The sequence below is a fragment of the Camelus dromedarius genome, chromosome 11 (assembly GCF_036321535.1).
Source record: "Camelus dromedarius isolate mCamDro1 chromosome 11, mCamDro1.pat, whole genome shotgun sequence".
In the NCBI taxonomy this organism is placed as follows: Eukaryota; Metazoa; Chordata; class Mammalia; order Artiodactyla; family Camelidae; genus Camelus; species Camelus dromedarius.
In genome coordinates, this window is record NC_087446.1 from 6837286 (window position 1) to 6854025 (window position 16740).

A 16740-nucleotide genomic window follows, 5' to 3' on the forward strand; every position below is an offset into this window, starting at 1 on the left:
AAATACTACATGGTATATGGGAAAAGGTAGACTGGGTGGAGAACAACAAAATAATTATACCACTATTTTGCCTGATTTATCCTGTAACTACAAAGGTATTATTATAAGGAGTCGTAAGTAAAATTAACATTGTAGATACTAATAAAACTTATGATAATAATTATACTAATGATCAAATATAATGGCAGACTGCATTAAAGCCTTCTCAGGATGTTATCCCCTATGTAGGAGAATTGGCTGGTGAATATTTACAGTTGATTCATGATAGATTATGATTCTTAATAAATCAGCAGACATATGCCAAGAAGGACAGAGAGATATAGATCCAAGAAGCAAAAGAATTGTACAGTTTGTACACAAACACGAGAAAGTACAAATGGATGGTTTGGCTATCTGTTTAAATCTATACCAACCCCACATTAAATACTGTAAATGTTTGGATTCAGCACGTGCATTTTGATTGTCTAATCTAATTATAAGACATTGTAAGGCAAGTAATTATTATTAAACTAAGCATTTTATCTTATTAGAAAAAGCCTTAAAAATGGATCAGGGTGGGGTAAACTGTTAATTCCTGGAATTAGTTGGAACTGTTTTGCTAAATTTCTGCATGGTAATATTTTGGTTAAGGCATGGCATGAAACATACTGATTAAAAGTGTTTCGAGGGCAATCAGCACATGAAAAGATGCTCAACATTACTAACCATTAAGGAAATGCAAATCAGCCATAAAAAAGAACGAAATTTTGTCATTTGCAGCAACATGGATGGACTTGGAGGGCATTATGGTAAGTGAAATAAGTCAGACAAAGACAAATACTGTATGATATCACTTATATGTAGATCTAATAAATATAACAAACTAGTGAATATAACAAAAAAAGTAGATTCACAGATACAGAGAACAAACTGTGGTTACAATGGGAGAGGGAGGGGAGGGGCAACCTAGGGGTTGGGGAGCAGGAGGTGTAAGAGAGGCTACAAGGATGTACTGTACAGCATGGGAAATACAGCCAATATTTTGTAATAACTGTAAATGGAGTGTAATCTTTAAAAATTATATTAAAGAAAACCCCCAAATCAGATATCACTTCATACCCATTAGGATGGCTGCTACTGGAAAAAAAAACAAAAACAAAAAAACAGAAACAACAACAGAAAAACCCAGAATGTCATGGATATGGAGAAATTGGAACCCTTGTGAATTGTATCGTGGTTCCTCAAAAAGATTAAACATAGAATTAACATTTAATCCAGCAATTCCATTTCTCAGGATATACTCAAAGAAAGTTAGGACTTGACCAGATATTTCTACTACAGTGTTCTCAGCAGAATTACTCACATTGGCCTAGAGATGGAAAAAACCCAAATGACCACCAACAGATGAACAGATAAACAAAATGTTGCATATACATACAATGAAATATTATTTAGTCTTAAAAAAGAAGGAAATTCGGATATATGCTACAAACATCATGGATGAATCCTGAAGACATTATGCTAAATGAAATAAGTTAGAAACCAAAGGACAAATACTGGATGACTCCACTTATATGAGCTGCCTAGACTGGTCAAACTCACAGAGTTAGAAAGTGGGACAGTGGCTATTAGGGGCTAGATGAAGAGAGGATGAGGATTTACTCCCTAATAGGTACAGTGTTTCAGAATGAGATCATAAAACCATTCTGGAGAAGTACAGTTGTGGTGGTTGTACAGCAATGTGAGTATATTTAATGTTACTGAATTGTACACTTAAAAATGGCTAAAACATTATTGTGGTGAAATATATATATATACATCAAAGTAGAAGCTAAATGTCCATGTGCTGTGAGGTTGCTGCACTGCCTCAAGGTGCCCACTGAACCCTAAGTGATGAAGATTCTTTAATTTTGAAGGAGCTTTTTCAGTAGTAACCATACCTGTGATGTCAACTTCCCAGCAATCCGCATTCGTTCAATTTCTGCAGGAGATTTGATCAGCCTGAGGCGCTGCACCAGCTGCTGGACAGCCCGGACCTTGTTCTTGCTCCTGGCTTTGACCTCTGTCAGCTGCTGCAGGTAGTCACTGTGGAGCTGTGTGTGAGCTGGCCTCATCCAGTCATACCACAGTGTATGTGTCTCGGCTCAAAGTGAGAAACCAAAAAAGATTTAAAATAAAACACCACCTGTCATAATGACTTGAACAAGAATCAAAACTATAAAATGTGTAGTGCGGAACTCTAAAGGGTTGAGCACAAACTCTCTCAGGACTAAAGTAATTGAAGGATTTGATGAGAAATCACTGGAAAGGTCATTCACTGAAAATAGCAAGATATTCTGAGACTGAATATACAGCTTTTCTGCCTTCAAACTGCGATGTTCTCTATAAAGGTGACAAATGAGACAGCCTTTACTTAAGCTTTGATTTTATTATTTATTAACTGTTAAAGAACAGTTATGACAATTAGTTCTCCACACCACAACTGAGCTAAAGGCATTGTTGAATAACTGAACACTCAGAAAAAAGTACTCAGCTCATGATCTTATGGGTAAAAATATTCCATCCCTTACAAACAGTACTGGTGAGAGGAGCTCTCGCAGTTGGTAACATAAGCTCATGCACACGTATCCATGGAATCTTTCCTTTCCCATCTGCCATGTCTCATTATAGACAACCACAGGTCACCTTCTCACTTTAGAGACCCAAGGAAATGGTCAATTTTTCCCTGATACAAGATAAGAAGGCTCGTTACGAAAATCTTTTCCACTTACACCAGGTCTCCACTTGTTCCCTTCTTTTTTCCTGACAGAAACCTGTAAGCAGTATTCCCAACAACCTAAGACTGAAGGGTTGTATGTTTTATACAAAGTACTTTGGCTCAGACGAGGAGAAAAGTCCGAATATTTCTGACTGGATAGGTACTAGTGATACAATCTCTTAAATATTTTTACTTTAAAACAAAAATGGTTTTCAATGTATATTACATGTAAAACTCCAAGCTTGTCTTCAGTAGAAATTTAACTGTTGTAGTTTCTAAAAAGTAAGACAACCTCTACTACCCGATGTCCGCGTGTGAAAGCACAGACCAACTGTCTCGGTTTTACAGTCTTACTCCATGACTGCAGAAAACTACCTTGGAAGTCTCCTTTAGAGACTGACTTCAGAAATGGTTTATAAACCATACAAGAATATCAGACTAAAATTTTGCCATCATACATTATTTTGTCTAAAATCAGTATTTTCCAACTTGATCATCTATCTTATTTATCAAATTTGGCTCTAAGTGACTTTTGGACACTTGAAAAACTAAAATGCTCCCCAGAGCTGTTATGATTATGATCACTCAATGTTTTGGGACTTCTTTTCTGGAACTTTACAAGAACCACTAAGGATAGTTTATAATGTAGTGTATATTCTGAAAAGTTCCAGAAAAGAAGTCCCAAAACATTGAGTGATCATAATTTCACCAGAATAAATGTAGGGAAAGTGACTATTTTGAGAGGCAGGAACTCAAATGTTTATATGAACCACCTGAGAATCTTGTAAAGAGCAGATTCTGATTTAGGAGGTATAGAGTGAGGGCCTCAGATTTTACATTTCCAGTACCTATCATGCATTAGTAATTCTAGTATGCATCACCAGGTGATTCTGATGCTGGTGATGAACAGATAATTTTTCGAGAATAATGCCTCTTTTCTGAAGACTTGGCAAAAGAAGTAGTAGTCAAAGGTCAACAGACTAGTCAGTGATCTTGAAGAGGGGCCCATGCCCACTCTCCACTTTAAAAGAAAATTCTCTCTCTGGGATTTCAAAGTAGGATAGTTAACAGTCTCTGTGGATGAATAATCTAATGAAGATTTAGCAAATGAATACACGAAGTCTTTAAAGTTCTGTGGAAAAGATTTACATTCTTTCCATGGTGCTCAGGGAATGCTGCTATGATAATCATTTTATGAAATGAAGAACTTTGTCTAAATAGGCAAGGAAGGTCTTAATCACAATATGGCCTGTGATTTGACTTCCGTTCCCACTTACCTTTCAGTTTCGGTACTAGATGTTGGAATTCTTCCAGAGTATAGGCTTCGTCCACTCCAGTTAGAGCTACTGCTCCATCAGTGCCAGATCGGGGGCCATCCCAAAGTTCTCGACTGGGGTCTCTCCGAGGCACAAAAAGAATGGCCTTGTGTGCTGGTAACTGCTTGCCGGGGAGGCTTTGAAGGACCAGAATGCTATCAGGCTCTTGGAATCCACACAGGTACAGGAAATTGTTGTCTTGATGGAAAGTATAGGGAATATCATTGCTCATGTAGTACGTAGGGTTGGACAGTAGAACCACTGTCTGGTCTGTCCCACTCTGCCCATGTGCTTCCTTGTGGATCAGAGACATTAGTTTGTGTCTGCGAAGTGCATATTCCACCTGGGATAGTCCTGGTGTCACCTCCCCTAAAAATGACAAACAACAATGATGTTTCATATTTCTATAGTGCCAAAGTACTTAAGATAGCTTAATACCAGATGGAGACACCTAAGTTCATTTTTTTCTATTTATACCAAATCTCCTCATAGCACATGGCAAATTAAGGATAATCCAGGTTTCAAATTTCTACTCCATTGCAAAAATTTGGAAGAAATGATAGTTAAATGTGGTCCTGCCTGAAAACTGGGATCATGACCTATTAAGGTCTCTTCCAGCTTTTTGGTTCATTCTTTTACTCATTCAATCCAATATTTGTTACGTATTACTATGTGGAAGGCATTGTTAGTCAAATAATCCAAGTTGCCGTTAAATTTTAATATATAAGGTGATGAGAATGATAACATTATCTGTGTATGACTTCCCTAAAAGAATGCAAGCTCCAAGAAGATATAGATTTGTATCTATTTGCTCAATGTTATATTCCCAGGGCCTAGAATAACAACTGACATTAGTGGGCATTTGATAAATATTTGTCAAATGAGCTATAGTTTTTAATGTAACAGTGTTTAAGGCCAAAAAGTTCTCCCCAATTTCAAGAGCTAGAATAAATTTCTCCTTTTGAATTTCTAAGGCATAATAATACCTTTCTAATAGAGCTTTTTACTTTTTACTTTGTATTACCAGTGAGCTGGGTATACATAACCTCTCTGAGGGTCAGGGCCATCTTTGTAGCCTCCAAAAACTCTAGTAATATTATTTACCTCTTGGGGCTGTCATGAGAATCAAATTTGATAAAGCATATGGTTCTTAAGGATTTAAAGATGCCCTAGAGAATCTTTTAAAAGTTATGGACTTATTCTGTTTACTAAACTGCACATAGGCACATACAAATTTTTGACATACTGTTTTCAGAGTCTCAGATTCCCTTCAGCTCACCCAAAAAAACCCATATTAAGAAGTTTTGTTATGAAGTGTTATGTGTTAGTTCTTAGCATTAGTATTTAGCAGACTGCCTGGCTGCTAGCTCAGTGATGAATGGGTGAATGCTTCACTTCTGAAATAGAGATTATGCTTGCTTTCACTTTAGGTTTCCAAAGAAAAGAACTATTAAACAATCACACACAAAAGCTGTATCTCTAAGCCTACACTTAATAATAGTAAAACAACATCTAATGCTTATTGAATGCTTAATACGTGTCTAGTTCTATTCTAATTATTTACATGTACCAACTCGTCTAATCTTAACAATGACTCCAAGATGTGGGATACTATTATTATTCTCTGGCAGTAGCCAGTCTCCATGTCAAGTATGGAAAGACAGCCATGAAACACTGCAGTATAAAAAAACATAAAGAGCAAGATGGACACCATGTTATCTATGTTAAAAAAAAAAAAAGGAGAGAGAGAAAAGAATATTTTTTTAAATCACAATATTATAGTGGTAATCTATGGGAATGAGATAAATTAAAAATTTCTATTTAACAACATTTTTTATATTATTTGAATTTTGTTTCAATGAGTATATACTTTTATAAATAAAATACAAATATAAAGAGAAAAAAGAAACTAAAAAAGAGAAGCCATGGATAGTCTACTCCATATTCATAGCCTAAAAATGGTTCTTTATTGTCCATTAGATCAAATTCCAACTCTTAAGCCTAGATCTTAATGTTGTCTACCAGGTGACTCCAATTTATCTGGCTAACTTTTTTGGGTAACAGCTTTACTGAGATATAATTTATATACTATATAATTCTCCCACTTAAAATCTACAATTCAATGTTATTTTTGGTATATTTGCAGAATTGTGCAACCATCACCCTAACTGATTTTTAGAATATTTCATCATTACAAAAAGAAACTCCATGCCAATCAGTGGTTACTCCCTGTTTCCTCCAAATCCACCCAACCCTTGACAACCGCTGATCTATTTTCTGTCCCTATGGGTTTGTCTATTGCAGAGATTTCATATGAATGAAATCATACAACATGTGGTCTTTGGTGACTTGGCCAACTTTTTTCTTATCATTCTCCCAATTATTCTGAAATTAATTCCTTCTTACGTTTTATGTAAGTCAGTCCAATCTGTTCTTTCCCTATGACTTTGCTTACAATGTGTCCCCTTTCTAAAATTTCTTCTTTCTCCACAACAATTCCACTCCAAGATGCTGGCATCAATATATGCTTGTTTTTAGACTTTCCTCATTTAAAAGGCTTTCTTGATTAGCCCAGATCATGTTGATTTATTTCTTTAAATTAGTTTTCTTCACTTCTCTCTCTCTATATATTGTAGTTGTGTATAAATGTAATCACACCACACTGAACTCTTTCAATAGTTAAACATTTACCCCCCTTTCCTCTGTTGTTTGAGTCCTCACTCCCCTTCCCTCCTTCCACCCACATAGCACCTTGCCCCTGTTTGTAAGTATGTAACCATTCCTATTTTTCTCAATACTCATACAATCACATACACATACACCTGCATTAAGGGTTTTTTGAGTCACTAGTGTTTCACAAAAATGGGATACTACACAGTCTTTTCTGTATGTTGCTTTCTAACACAATACCTCATAGAACTCCCTCCCACCAAGTCATCCCGCACAGCTCCTATTCATTCTGCTTGATGTCCCCATAGTATTTCTTGAGGTTATCATAACTTACTGACCCATTTCCATACTGGTGGGCATTCATATTATTTTCAGCTTTTTGCTGCAATAATAAACACTTTTGTAGTTACATCTATAGGGTACTTTCATGCGTTATATACTGAAGCTTTTATTTCCATGGTATAGTCCTAGGAGAGAAACTGCTGGAGCAAAGTCCTTCAAGTTTTCTTAGTACTCATGTTCAGTACATGTAACTCAGCTGTTTATGATTACCTTGGAACTGTCTAGTTGTTTTACCTAAGCAGAGTTTATCTCTCCAGAAAATTCTGTAGTTTGTGACCCATTAATAATTTCAATTTAACTTTTATTTATCTATAATAGAAAAATTTACATTTTTATTGAGGAGGCTGATAAGAAATAAAAGAAATAAGTAAGAGAGGGCCTAACTGGTCAGTTTGAATTAGGCAAAGCAGCAGAGTCAGTCTTAGAAGAGCTCATACCACATTTCTTTCTCGCAGGACTGAGTTGGCTAAGAGTCCCTTAGGGCTCTTGAGCAGAATACTGAACTATGTACCAGAGCAAAGAACAGCTTAACTATTTATCTCTCTGATAAATATTCATGTTAAGTCTGCCACTGTTACTCAATATTCGAAGTTTCCCAATTTACCCAAGTAGTAAATACTTTTATAAAAGCAGAGACTGGTTATAATTGGTGGTTATCCAATCTCTCCTTTTTATCTTTTTACTTTGTCCCTTTCCTGCATTTTGCTGCAGTCCATGTAATAAAACTAAATTAAAAAAATCAATTCATTTTGTGTGTTTTCTTCAAACTTTGGAAGATAAGAAGAAAACCCATAATATTAATGACCCTAACCTATGTATTATCTCTCATTTTCATTAGAGTATACATATACATACATTAGGAAGTAACTTCTGCAAAAAGATAAAAATTTGGAAATCAAAGCAGGGATTGCAAAACCATATTTTACACCCTTCAAAGCATTCCTCTTTGCTAAATCTAATTTCATACAAATGACTACATGAGAAATATTTAAAACACTGGCTACATTTTCCCCAAGCTTACTAATTATAAACACTATGGAGGGATTATTAACTAAATGTTTCCAAACTTCTGAAATTTCAAACAAAGAACTCTTGGTCACAACAGAAAAATTATCCAAGGAAAAACACACCTTTTCTTATCATTTGAAGGAGGGGGAAAAAGCGATAAAGCAATGAACTTTAACCCTAGAGGTAAACCTGGCAGTTGTTTTGGCCTTTGATCACAGAACTAAACATTACAGTCAATCTAGCCTGAATTTCTTCAGATAAAACTATATCTAAATAGACATTCTGGCAACTTTGTCAAATTGTAAAGTATTAAGAAGCAAAGCCAGTATTTCATCAAGTGGAATCAATTAAGGATAGAGGGGCTACTCTAATAAGCTTATTTAACCAATCAAATGCCTAGATGTCACAGTCTGGACTCTGCAAATAGCAAAGTCCCACGATCAATTCTGAGATTTTGCAGCCAAGAAGAAAAGCTCTTCCAGGACACTTACGACTGGGCCTCTCAAGAGAGTAAGAAAAATGTTTTTCCTATTTTACCAGCCAAGGAGAAAAGCCAGAGAGGAAAGTTTTATAAATACTGAAAATGGATGAAAAGATGCAAGTCTTCGCCACAGTCTAGGTATGTATGTTAATTATTTTCTGAAACTAACTAGGTTAGGATTTTAACATGGTCTGATTCTGAAGCAGTGTCCTTAAATTCTGTTTAGTATTAGTTAGTTTTCATTGTATATAAGGAAGTAGTTCATAAAATGATCTATTACTATATGGTATGGGGGTAAAGAAAAAGCTAACACCTGTTTCCTTTATAAAGTAAAACAGACCCCTCTGAAAAAATGAAATGACCAAAATAAATAACTTAAAAATACTCTAAATGGATTTTATTTGCATATGTTGACCAAAACAAGCCAGACAAGAAACGGTCCATACTGTATGATTCCACTTACATGAAAGTCAAGAATAGGCAAAACAATCATGTTGATAGAAAACAGAGCAGTGGTTAAGGATGGAGGTGGGGACTGACTCGGGAGGTATGAAGGAAGTTTCTAGGGTGACAGAAATGCTCTCTACATCTGGAACAGGGCACAGGTTACATAGCTGTACCTTTGTCAAAACTCACTGAATTGTGTATTTAAGAACTGCACAATTCACTGTATGTAAATTTTGCCACATTTTTAAAAAGTACAGTTGGCCCTCCATATCCACAGGTTCTGCATCTGGGGGATTCAACCAACCACAGAACAAAAATATTTGGGGAAAAAAAAATCCAGAAAGTCTCAAAAAGCAAAACTCAAATTTGCTGGGCAAGAGCAACTATTTACATAATATTTACAACGTATTAGGTATTATAAGTAATCTAGAGCTGGTTTAAAGTATACAGGAGGATGTATGCAAATACCACGCCAATTTATGTAAGGGACTTGAGCAGCCACAGATATTAATATCTGAGGGGGTCCTGGAACCAATCACCAGCGGATACCAAGAGACAACTCTAAAGCTGAAATAACTTTTACACTAAGACTTCTCTCAGTTGAACTTCTTACCAAAAATATTATAACAAAAAGAGACTTCAAAAAAATTCCCAGATAGTATTCTTTGGCACAAGTGTTATGTGCTGTTTTGTGGTTAAGTGTGGACTCACACTTTTGTGAGTTGGAATTCTGGCTTAACAACTTACTGAGTGACTTAGGGAGAACTACCAAACTGCTCTGTGCCTCAGTTTCCTCATCTATAAAATGGACAGTAATAGCACCCACTGCACAAAATGTCAGGAATATTAAAGAAGTTAACGAAATACTTAGAACAGTAAGCACTATATAAATATTAGTTATAATTACTACCACAATAAAGAATATACACTTGAAGAGGTTGTCATTCTGGTAATCCAAGGCTAGGCAGGATCTTGAAACAGTAAAATTTGCAGGGACAACCACTATCCCTAATCAAAATAATTATTTACATAAAACCCCGAACATCTCTGGCTTTTTCACACAACAAGAAGAATGAGTTTCAAGTGATTTAAGAGCTTTTTTAAATTCTTTTCTGGGGCAGATTCTTGCTAATCTCTACCACAGAGAATTTCTGGATACAAATGAGAAATATGCACAAAGGTTAAAGAGAGAAATAGACAAGTATATATTTTTAATGTACCAGTATTTAAACCACATGAAAGTTAATATATTTCAAAATTGTCTTTCTCCTCTCAGTATTAAAAAAAAGAGAAATACTCTATAATTCTGCACTAGACAGCAATTTATGGAATTTCTATAAGCTAGTTATCAGTATAATGGTACCTTGAAATGAGTAGCCAACATGTATCATATATACAAGTTAAATATAGTTTTTTTCACCTATAAACTTATATATGTAAAGACTCCAGTCTTTACTCTGCATTCAAATCTAATCACAAGATGAAGATGAGAGGAAAATATATAACTATGTCAATATGAATATACACTTATTTTAAAAATTCCATAGGTACACAGGGAGTAGGAAAAATATATATTACTTTATAAAAACAAGTAGACTTCAAGGTGAAATATCTAGGAAAAAAATAAGTCTAAATTTAAAAACTCTAGAATACAAAACTTTTTTAGACTACTACTCTGCCTATCAGGCATAATCTACAAAATGTGTTTTGAAATGGCTAGATAAATGTAATCATTCAGTAAATGTTTGATGGTGGTGATTTAAGAACTGAGTGTTTGGGGATGAGGACATCAGAGAGACATGGGGAGGGCACACTCTGCTTCAAAACATGGCCTGTGGCTAAAGATCTGGCTTGCCTCCTTAAGTCAGTAGGCATCCCATGTACCCAGCTGAGTGAGGACCCATTAGGCCAGTGGCCTGCATCAGAAACACCTAGGGAGCACTTCAAAACACATGGTCCAAGCCTTTCCCCTGAGATTCTGATTCAGCAAGTCTTTGGGATCCTGGCATGCATGTATAATTTGAAAAAGCTCACCCAATGGTCTAGACAGATTCAAGTCACTTTCAATTTTTTATTTCTTGGACATATATTTTTATGTTTATAAAAACCTCACCCTACCAAAATAAGTCTTGATCTTTTAGTTATTAAAGTCAATCATGTTTAACAAAACTTAAAAAAAAAATACACCCCTTGCTTAAGGCAGAACTACAACTGAATTATCACTGAAAGATTGATACCTAACTGATTCTGAAACCTTTATGGGAAGGAGATTTGAGAATTATTATCTACAACCCACTCTAGAATCAATCTTTTCATCATTTAAAATATACTTGACAACAACTATATAGTCTCAGCCATTATTTGACGAAAAGGGACAAAAAGGTACATGGTAAAAGCATTCCCTCAAGTTGTGGGCCATACACTTGTATTCTGATTATTTCCCAATGAATCTATTCACTGCTGTAGTTGACAGAAAACCAAGAAGTGGTTCTGGATGTCAGACAAGTCATTCTGACAAGCCCAACTTTTTGAATAGCCCTTTCTTAAGCTCCAAATTATATCACATATTCCAAAATTAATTTTGTTCAGGAAGGTAAAAATTTTAGAAATTAAGTTTTTTGGGAACAATGCATAAGGCACTAATTCTTTCTATTCCCTGGAAGGGAGTTGTTTATGGAGCTGAACATCTTACAATGTCAGGGAACTATGTAAGTGTCTTTCTTGTACAGATATTATAAAAAGCAGATTCACAGAGACACCGCCTTGGGAAAGACCCCTGTTCTCCTTACTTTGCTGCAAGTAATAACTCCTTCCTTCGCCCAAGCCGGGGGAGTAGGGGTGGGGAGGGGTGAGGAGGTTCACGGTTCGTAATAGTATACAGCTCAGAATGCTATTTGCCTTCTTATATGGAATCACTTTTTCCCCTGGGTGATAATAAGTGGAAGGCATATTAATGATCAAGGAGGATGAATTGACATTTTCTGTCTCTACAGACACAATTCTTAACAGAGATGACAATGTCATAAAAAGAAGAAATGGTCTACAATGCTCAGATTTCTTTAAGAAAAGGGTAAGCTTTAAAAATCACTAAGAGGACTTGGGGGGAGTCAATCTAACTCTGTTTCCATCTAAAGCAGTAGTAATCACAGCCCGCACAGAATTCTTTTATCTCCCATGTCATTCTGCTGAATATTTTCCAAGTTACTGTTGCTTCAGGAAACTTGGGTAGATATGGCCAAAAGAAATACAAGGAAAACAGCTCCCCAAAATTCAGAAGGAACTGTAATTCCAGTAATTTCACTTCTAGGAATTTATTTTAAGGAAATCGTTGATCAGTATACAGAGTGTGTATACATGTACACAATATATATATACATATACTAAAATCTCCATAGTGGTTTTGTCTGAATGGTGGGATTATGAGTAATTTTTTAAAAATCATGCTTATCTGTATTCTCCAATTTGTCTATAATATACATGGAACCTGTAAAATAATTAGGAAAGGGACTGAGATACTTTTCAAAAGTTTAAAGTACTGGCAAGTATTGGAAAATATGCCAAATATGAAACCTTTTGGTCAAACCCCATAATAGAGACATAATTTTATACCCCAAACTAACAAACTGACTTTGACTTTGTAAAAGAGATTTTTTAAAAAGTATTACATGCCTCTTAATTTTTCTTAATAATTTACTCTTCCTCCACCCCTCAATTATTTTAACACTTCTGTAAGTTTTGCATCTCTACATGGAGAAAGACAAGTGATTAATACTTTGGATACTTACACAATTTTGGAGACAAAAACTGTATCTGATGGTTTTTTTTAACACTGATAATTCTGTTTTAAAATTCCATCTACTTTTATCCCTTCTAACTTACCTCAATGTCCAAAACCCTATTATCAAAGAGAATAAAAATTAAGGCAGACATTCCTCCCCTATCCCCATAGTTTATATGAACATATGTATGAACATGTATGTGTGTGTATTTGTTTGCATTCATTTCTTACATAGTTAACATGCACATAACATAAATAACAAACAGTCTAGATACAGAAGCCATCATCTTGGCAATATGGTTACTAGTTTCAAGGCCTGGAAAATGCAGCTCACCATGTAAAAGTATCTCATCACGAGAAATCAGTAATTTTCAAAGCTGGTTAAACTCAATATCAATTCTACTGAAAAAAAAAATTGAAGCTACAGTTAGGTTGATTGGGTAGAGAAATACTTAAATTAATACCTACTGTATTGCTAGTAAGCTTACCTTACAGCTTTGAAAACCTCTGATTTCTTGTGTATTTCAGTGGTGAGCTGCATTTCCTGAGTCTCAGTCAACTTCCCAGCAGGAATTCCAGTCTGATGAAGAATCAGCAAAAGGAAGCCCTCACTGAGAGACACACTGGTATCATTCACTGAGTGGAGACAGTGAAAGAGCAACATATTTCTAAAGGCAATTTCGATTATTACTATGTGTACTTACACAGTAAGGACACATTTAACTTCCCATGGCAGAAGCAACAATTAATCTCCCTTGAAAACCTGACTGTTTTTTCTACAGAGCATTTGGTTTTACTTTACCTACCTCTTTGGGATGATATTTACTCACCATAGTTCATCCCTTAACTGTCTTTTTTAAAAGAAACAAAACCCTTTAGGTATGAATTTGAGCAATAGCTGATGATACATCTTCTAGCAGTAACACTGGAATCTTACAGTAGAAAAAAAAATTAATGAGGTAAACCTTTATCAACTTTTTGCATCACCTTTATCACTGTAATCACATCTCAAAGCTGTGACAATCACATCTGGAAATCTTGCATAATCTATATGGAGACACTTTTATTAATATTTTGAAGTGAGCATTTAACACTTTCAAGAAAAACATGTTTTCTAAAATGTCTTTAACAAAGTAGTTCACAAGGAATCAACAGTTAGAATACAGTTCTAGAAACTATGTTTTAGAAGTAACAGAACTTTTGAGGGGGGATGGGTGTAGCTCAGTGGTAGAAGTGTGTGCTTAGCATGCATGAGGTCCTGGGTTCGATCCCCAGTACCTCCATTAAATAGTAATAAAAAAAATAATAAATTTAAAAGAAAAAAAACAAGAAACAGAATTTTTCTTTAAAAACATCTTGAAATACATATTTTTTTACTGATACTTCTGAATTGTAAGGCTTATTGTATTTATTGTTCTAGACAATGCTGTCAATACAGTACTAGTAGCCACATGTATTTGTTTAAATTAAAATAAAATAAAATAAAACAAAAAATTGAGTTCCTCAGTTGCATTAGCAATGTTATAAGTATACAGTAGACACCTGTACATAGTGGCTACTATATTGGATACCACTGATCTAGAACATTTCCACTGCTGCAAAAATTTCTATTAGCACAGTTCTAGATAAAGCACCGACAAAGAGAGAAGAGAGTCACTACAGTTAAAAGGCCTCACCTGGTCTGAGGAGGTGTGGGTGTGTAAAGGGGCTGGGCTGGCCTAGGTATCGGTTTGGAATCCTCCTCTCTGGGATGGGCTGCAGGGAGTACCTTCGCTGTGAACATGACACACATCCTGAAGAAAAAAAAATCAGAATGAAATGGAACAATGTATCTAGAAAGCCCTCACAGTATACACACATTTATCTATCTCCAGCAGGATGCTTTAGAAAAACGCAAATTAGTATCTCCTTCAGTATTTACATGGCGCTTCCTCAGTGCCAGCCAGAGCCTGGGTTCCACTCTAGGAATACAGAAATAAGATCATCTTTACCTTTAGTGACTTGAGTCTACTACAATATAATAGAGGTATATATACATACACTATGATTAACGTATAAATGAGGAGCGATGGAAATGAAGGAAGGCAACAAACAAAAGCAGGGGAGGGGTTGGGAAGTATTTCACAGAGGTAGTGTTACACTGTGTCCTAACATTCAGAAAAAGAGAATTAACCTTTTTTCTTGAGAATATGTGAAGCTTGAGAAAATATGCACACACTATCTCACTCAATTGTGGAATGTTAGAGCTAGATAAAATAATGTATGAAAAATGCTTAATCACAGTTAGCCCCCAGCAAGCAATATTATTAGCATTCATTCAACAAGCTTTATTAAGCATGTGATTGGAATACATGCTGGAAAACACACAAGAATAAAACAAGACTATCTGCTGTGGCCTTCAAAGAATATATAGCCTCGTGGAGGTGAGACAAACAAAGCATTACAATACTACATGGTGAACGCAGTGATGGATTCATACACAAGGGTTTTGAGAGTGCAAAGACTAATACAAGTCTGTGGGATGGGTACAATAACAAACAGGCACACGGTGCTCTGGGGAACAGAGAATCACACGTGAGGCATTTGTGTGAGACTGTAGAAGTAGGTGATGCCTATTCTGAATGGGAATTAGTCAACTGAAAGCGACAAGGGGAGGGGAAGGTATCACGAATAAGATCATGAAAGGGAAGGCATGGAAGGCACCACGTTGATGTGTGCACGTGCGTCCGTGCAGGGGTAAGAGAAGGAGAGTTTCAGGTCAGTGTTGCTGCTGGAGGGAGATGGAGAGGTCAGGAAGTAAGGCTCAGACCACTGAAGGCTTTGTCTGCCAAATTAAGGAATGTCATGTGAGGGAGGCATTTCATCACTTCTTTTTTGGTACAAACAAGGAATCAGACTCAGAGAAGTAATTTGTGCAATGCTATACAGTCAGTACTGGGGAAGCTGGGATTCAAACCCAGGTTTATTTAACTTCAAAATCTTTGCTCTTATCCCTCCACCCTGCTGCTCAATAGATCGTCTCTGCTGAATCCCAACAACACAATTAGTACTAAACAATCTCCTTGTGAACATACAATCACTGCAACAGCCGAATGTGGTTAAGTCTGGATCAAGTTAAAGGTTTTCATGGGGATTATGAAGTATGAATGACGGTGTGTGTATCTGAAGAGTTAAGTCTTAAATGTTAACTGTGAATTAAATTTACATTCACCGAGGATTATTGAGAACTTCTTGAATAATTAAAAAGACAGAGAAAATGGTACAGGTTTTCAGGCAATATGAAAATACAGGTAAGAACAGTGGAAATTGAGAAAAAGGAAAAATATTAAACAAGTATTTCCTGGAATCTATCTTAGAAAATGTACAGAATTAAAAAAAGAAAAAAGAAAAAATTGTACAGGCATATTAAGGAATATTCCCAGTCTATACACACTGAAAGTTTAACAAAGATGAGGCAATTTACAAAAAATACAGAGGAACTTACTAAGTGACACCATAAGAATGCAAATCAACACAGTCCAGACTGTAGAGGGCACGGTATAGCTCAGGGGTAGAGTGTGTGCTCACCATACATGGGATCCTGGGTTCAATCCCCAGAACCTCCATTAAGATATACAAATAAAAACCTAATTACCCACCCCCTCAAAAAAAGTTAAAATTAAAAAAAAAAAAGAAGCCCAGACTGTGGGAGACACTACAGGACAAACTCCGTTTCTTTCACATAAATTCCAAGGCAGGTAGGGGTGGTAAGAGATGGAAGAGGGAATCTGTAGATTAAGAAAACCTCAAAAGACATTATCAATCAATTGTAACATGTGGACCTGATATGGGTCCTGACTCAAGCAACAAACTGTAAAGCAAATACCCATTCACACTATTTATTACATTTATGAGATCATTGGAAATTTGGACAGTGATTGTATATTTGACGATATTATGGAAGTAATATTTATCTTTTTAA

The 16740-nt window shown here is 35.7% G+C and overlaps 1 protein-coding gene across 4 annotated transcripts in view; it reads right to left on the minus strand.

Moving 5' to 3' along the window:
• XPNPEP3 (X-prolyl aminopeptidase 3) overlaps positions 1-16740 on the minus strand; it is a 46578-nt gene that overhangs the window by 21601 nt on the left and 8237 nt on the right. For 3 of the 4 annotated variants that reach the window (XM_010983530.3, XM_064491417.1, XM_010983532.3), the window contains exons 2-4: positions 14456-14572; positions 4015-4422; positions 1920-2122 (exon numbers count right to left, since the gene is read on the minus strand). In XM_010983530.3, coding sequence (XP_010981832.3) covers positions 1920-2122; positions 4015-4422; positions 14456-14572 — 728 coding nt within the window. Of the gene's footprint in view, positions 1-1919; positions 2123-4014; positions 4423-13267; positions 13416-14455; positions 14573-16740 lie in introns of all 4 variants that reach the window. The other variant, XM_064491416.1, reaches the window with a different exon arrangement.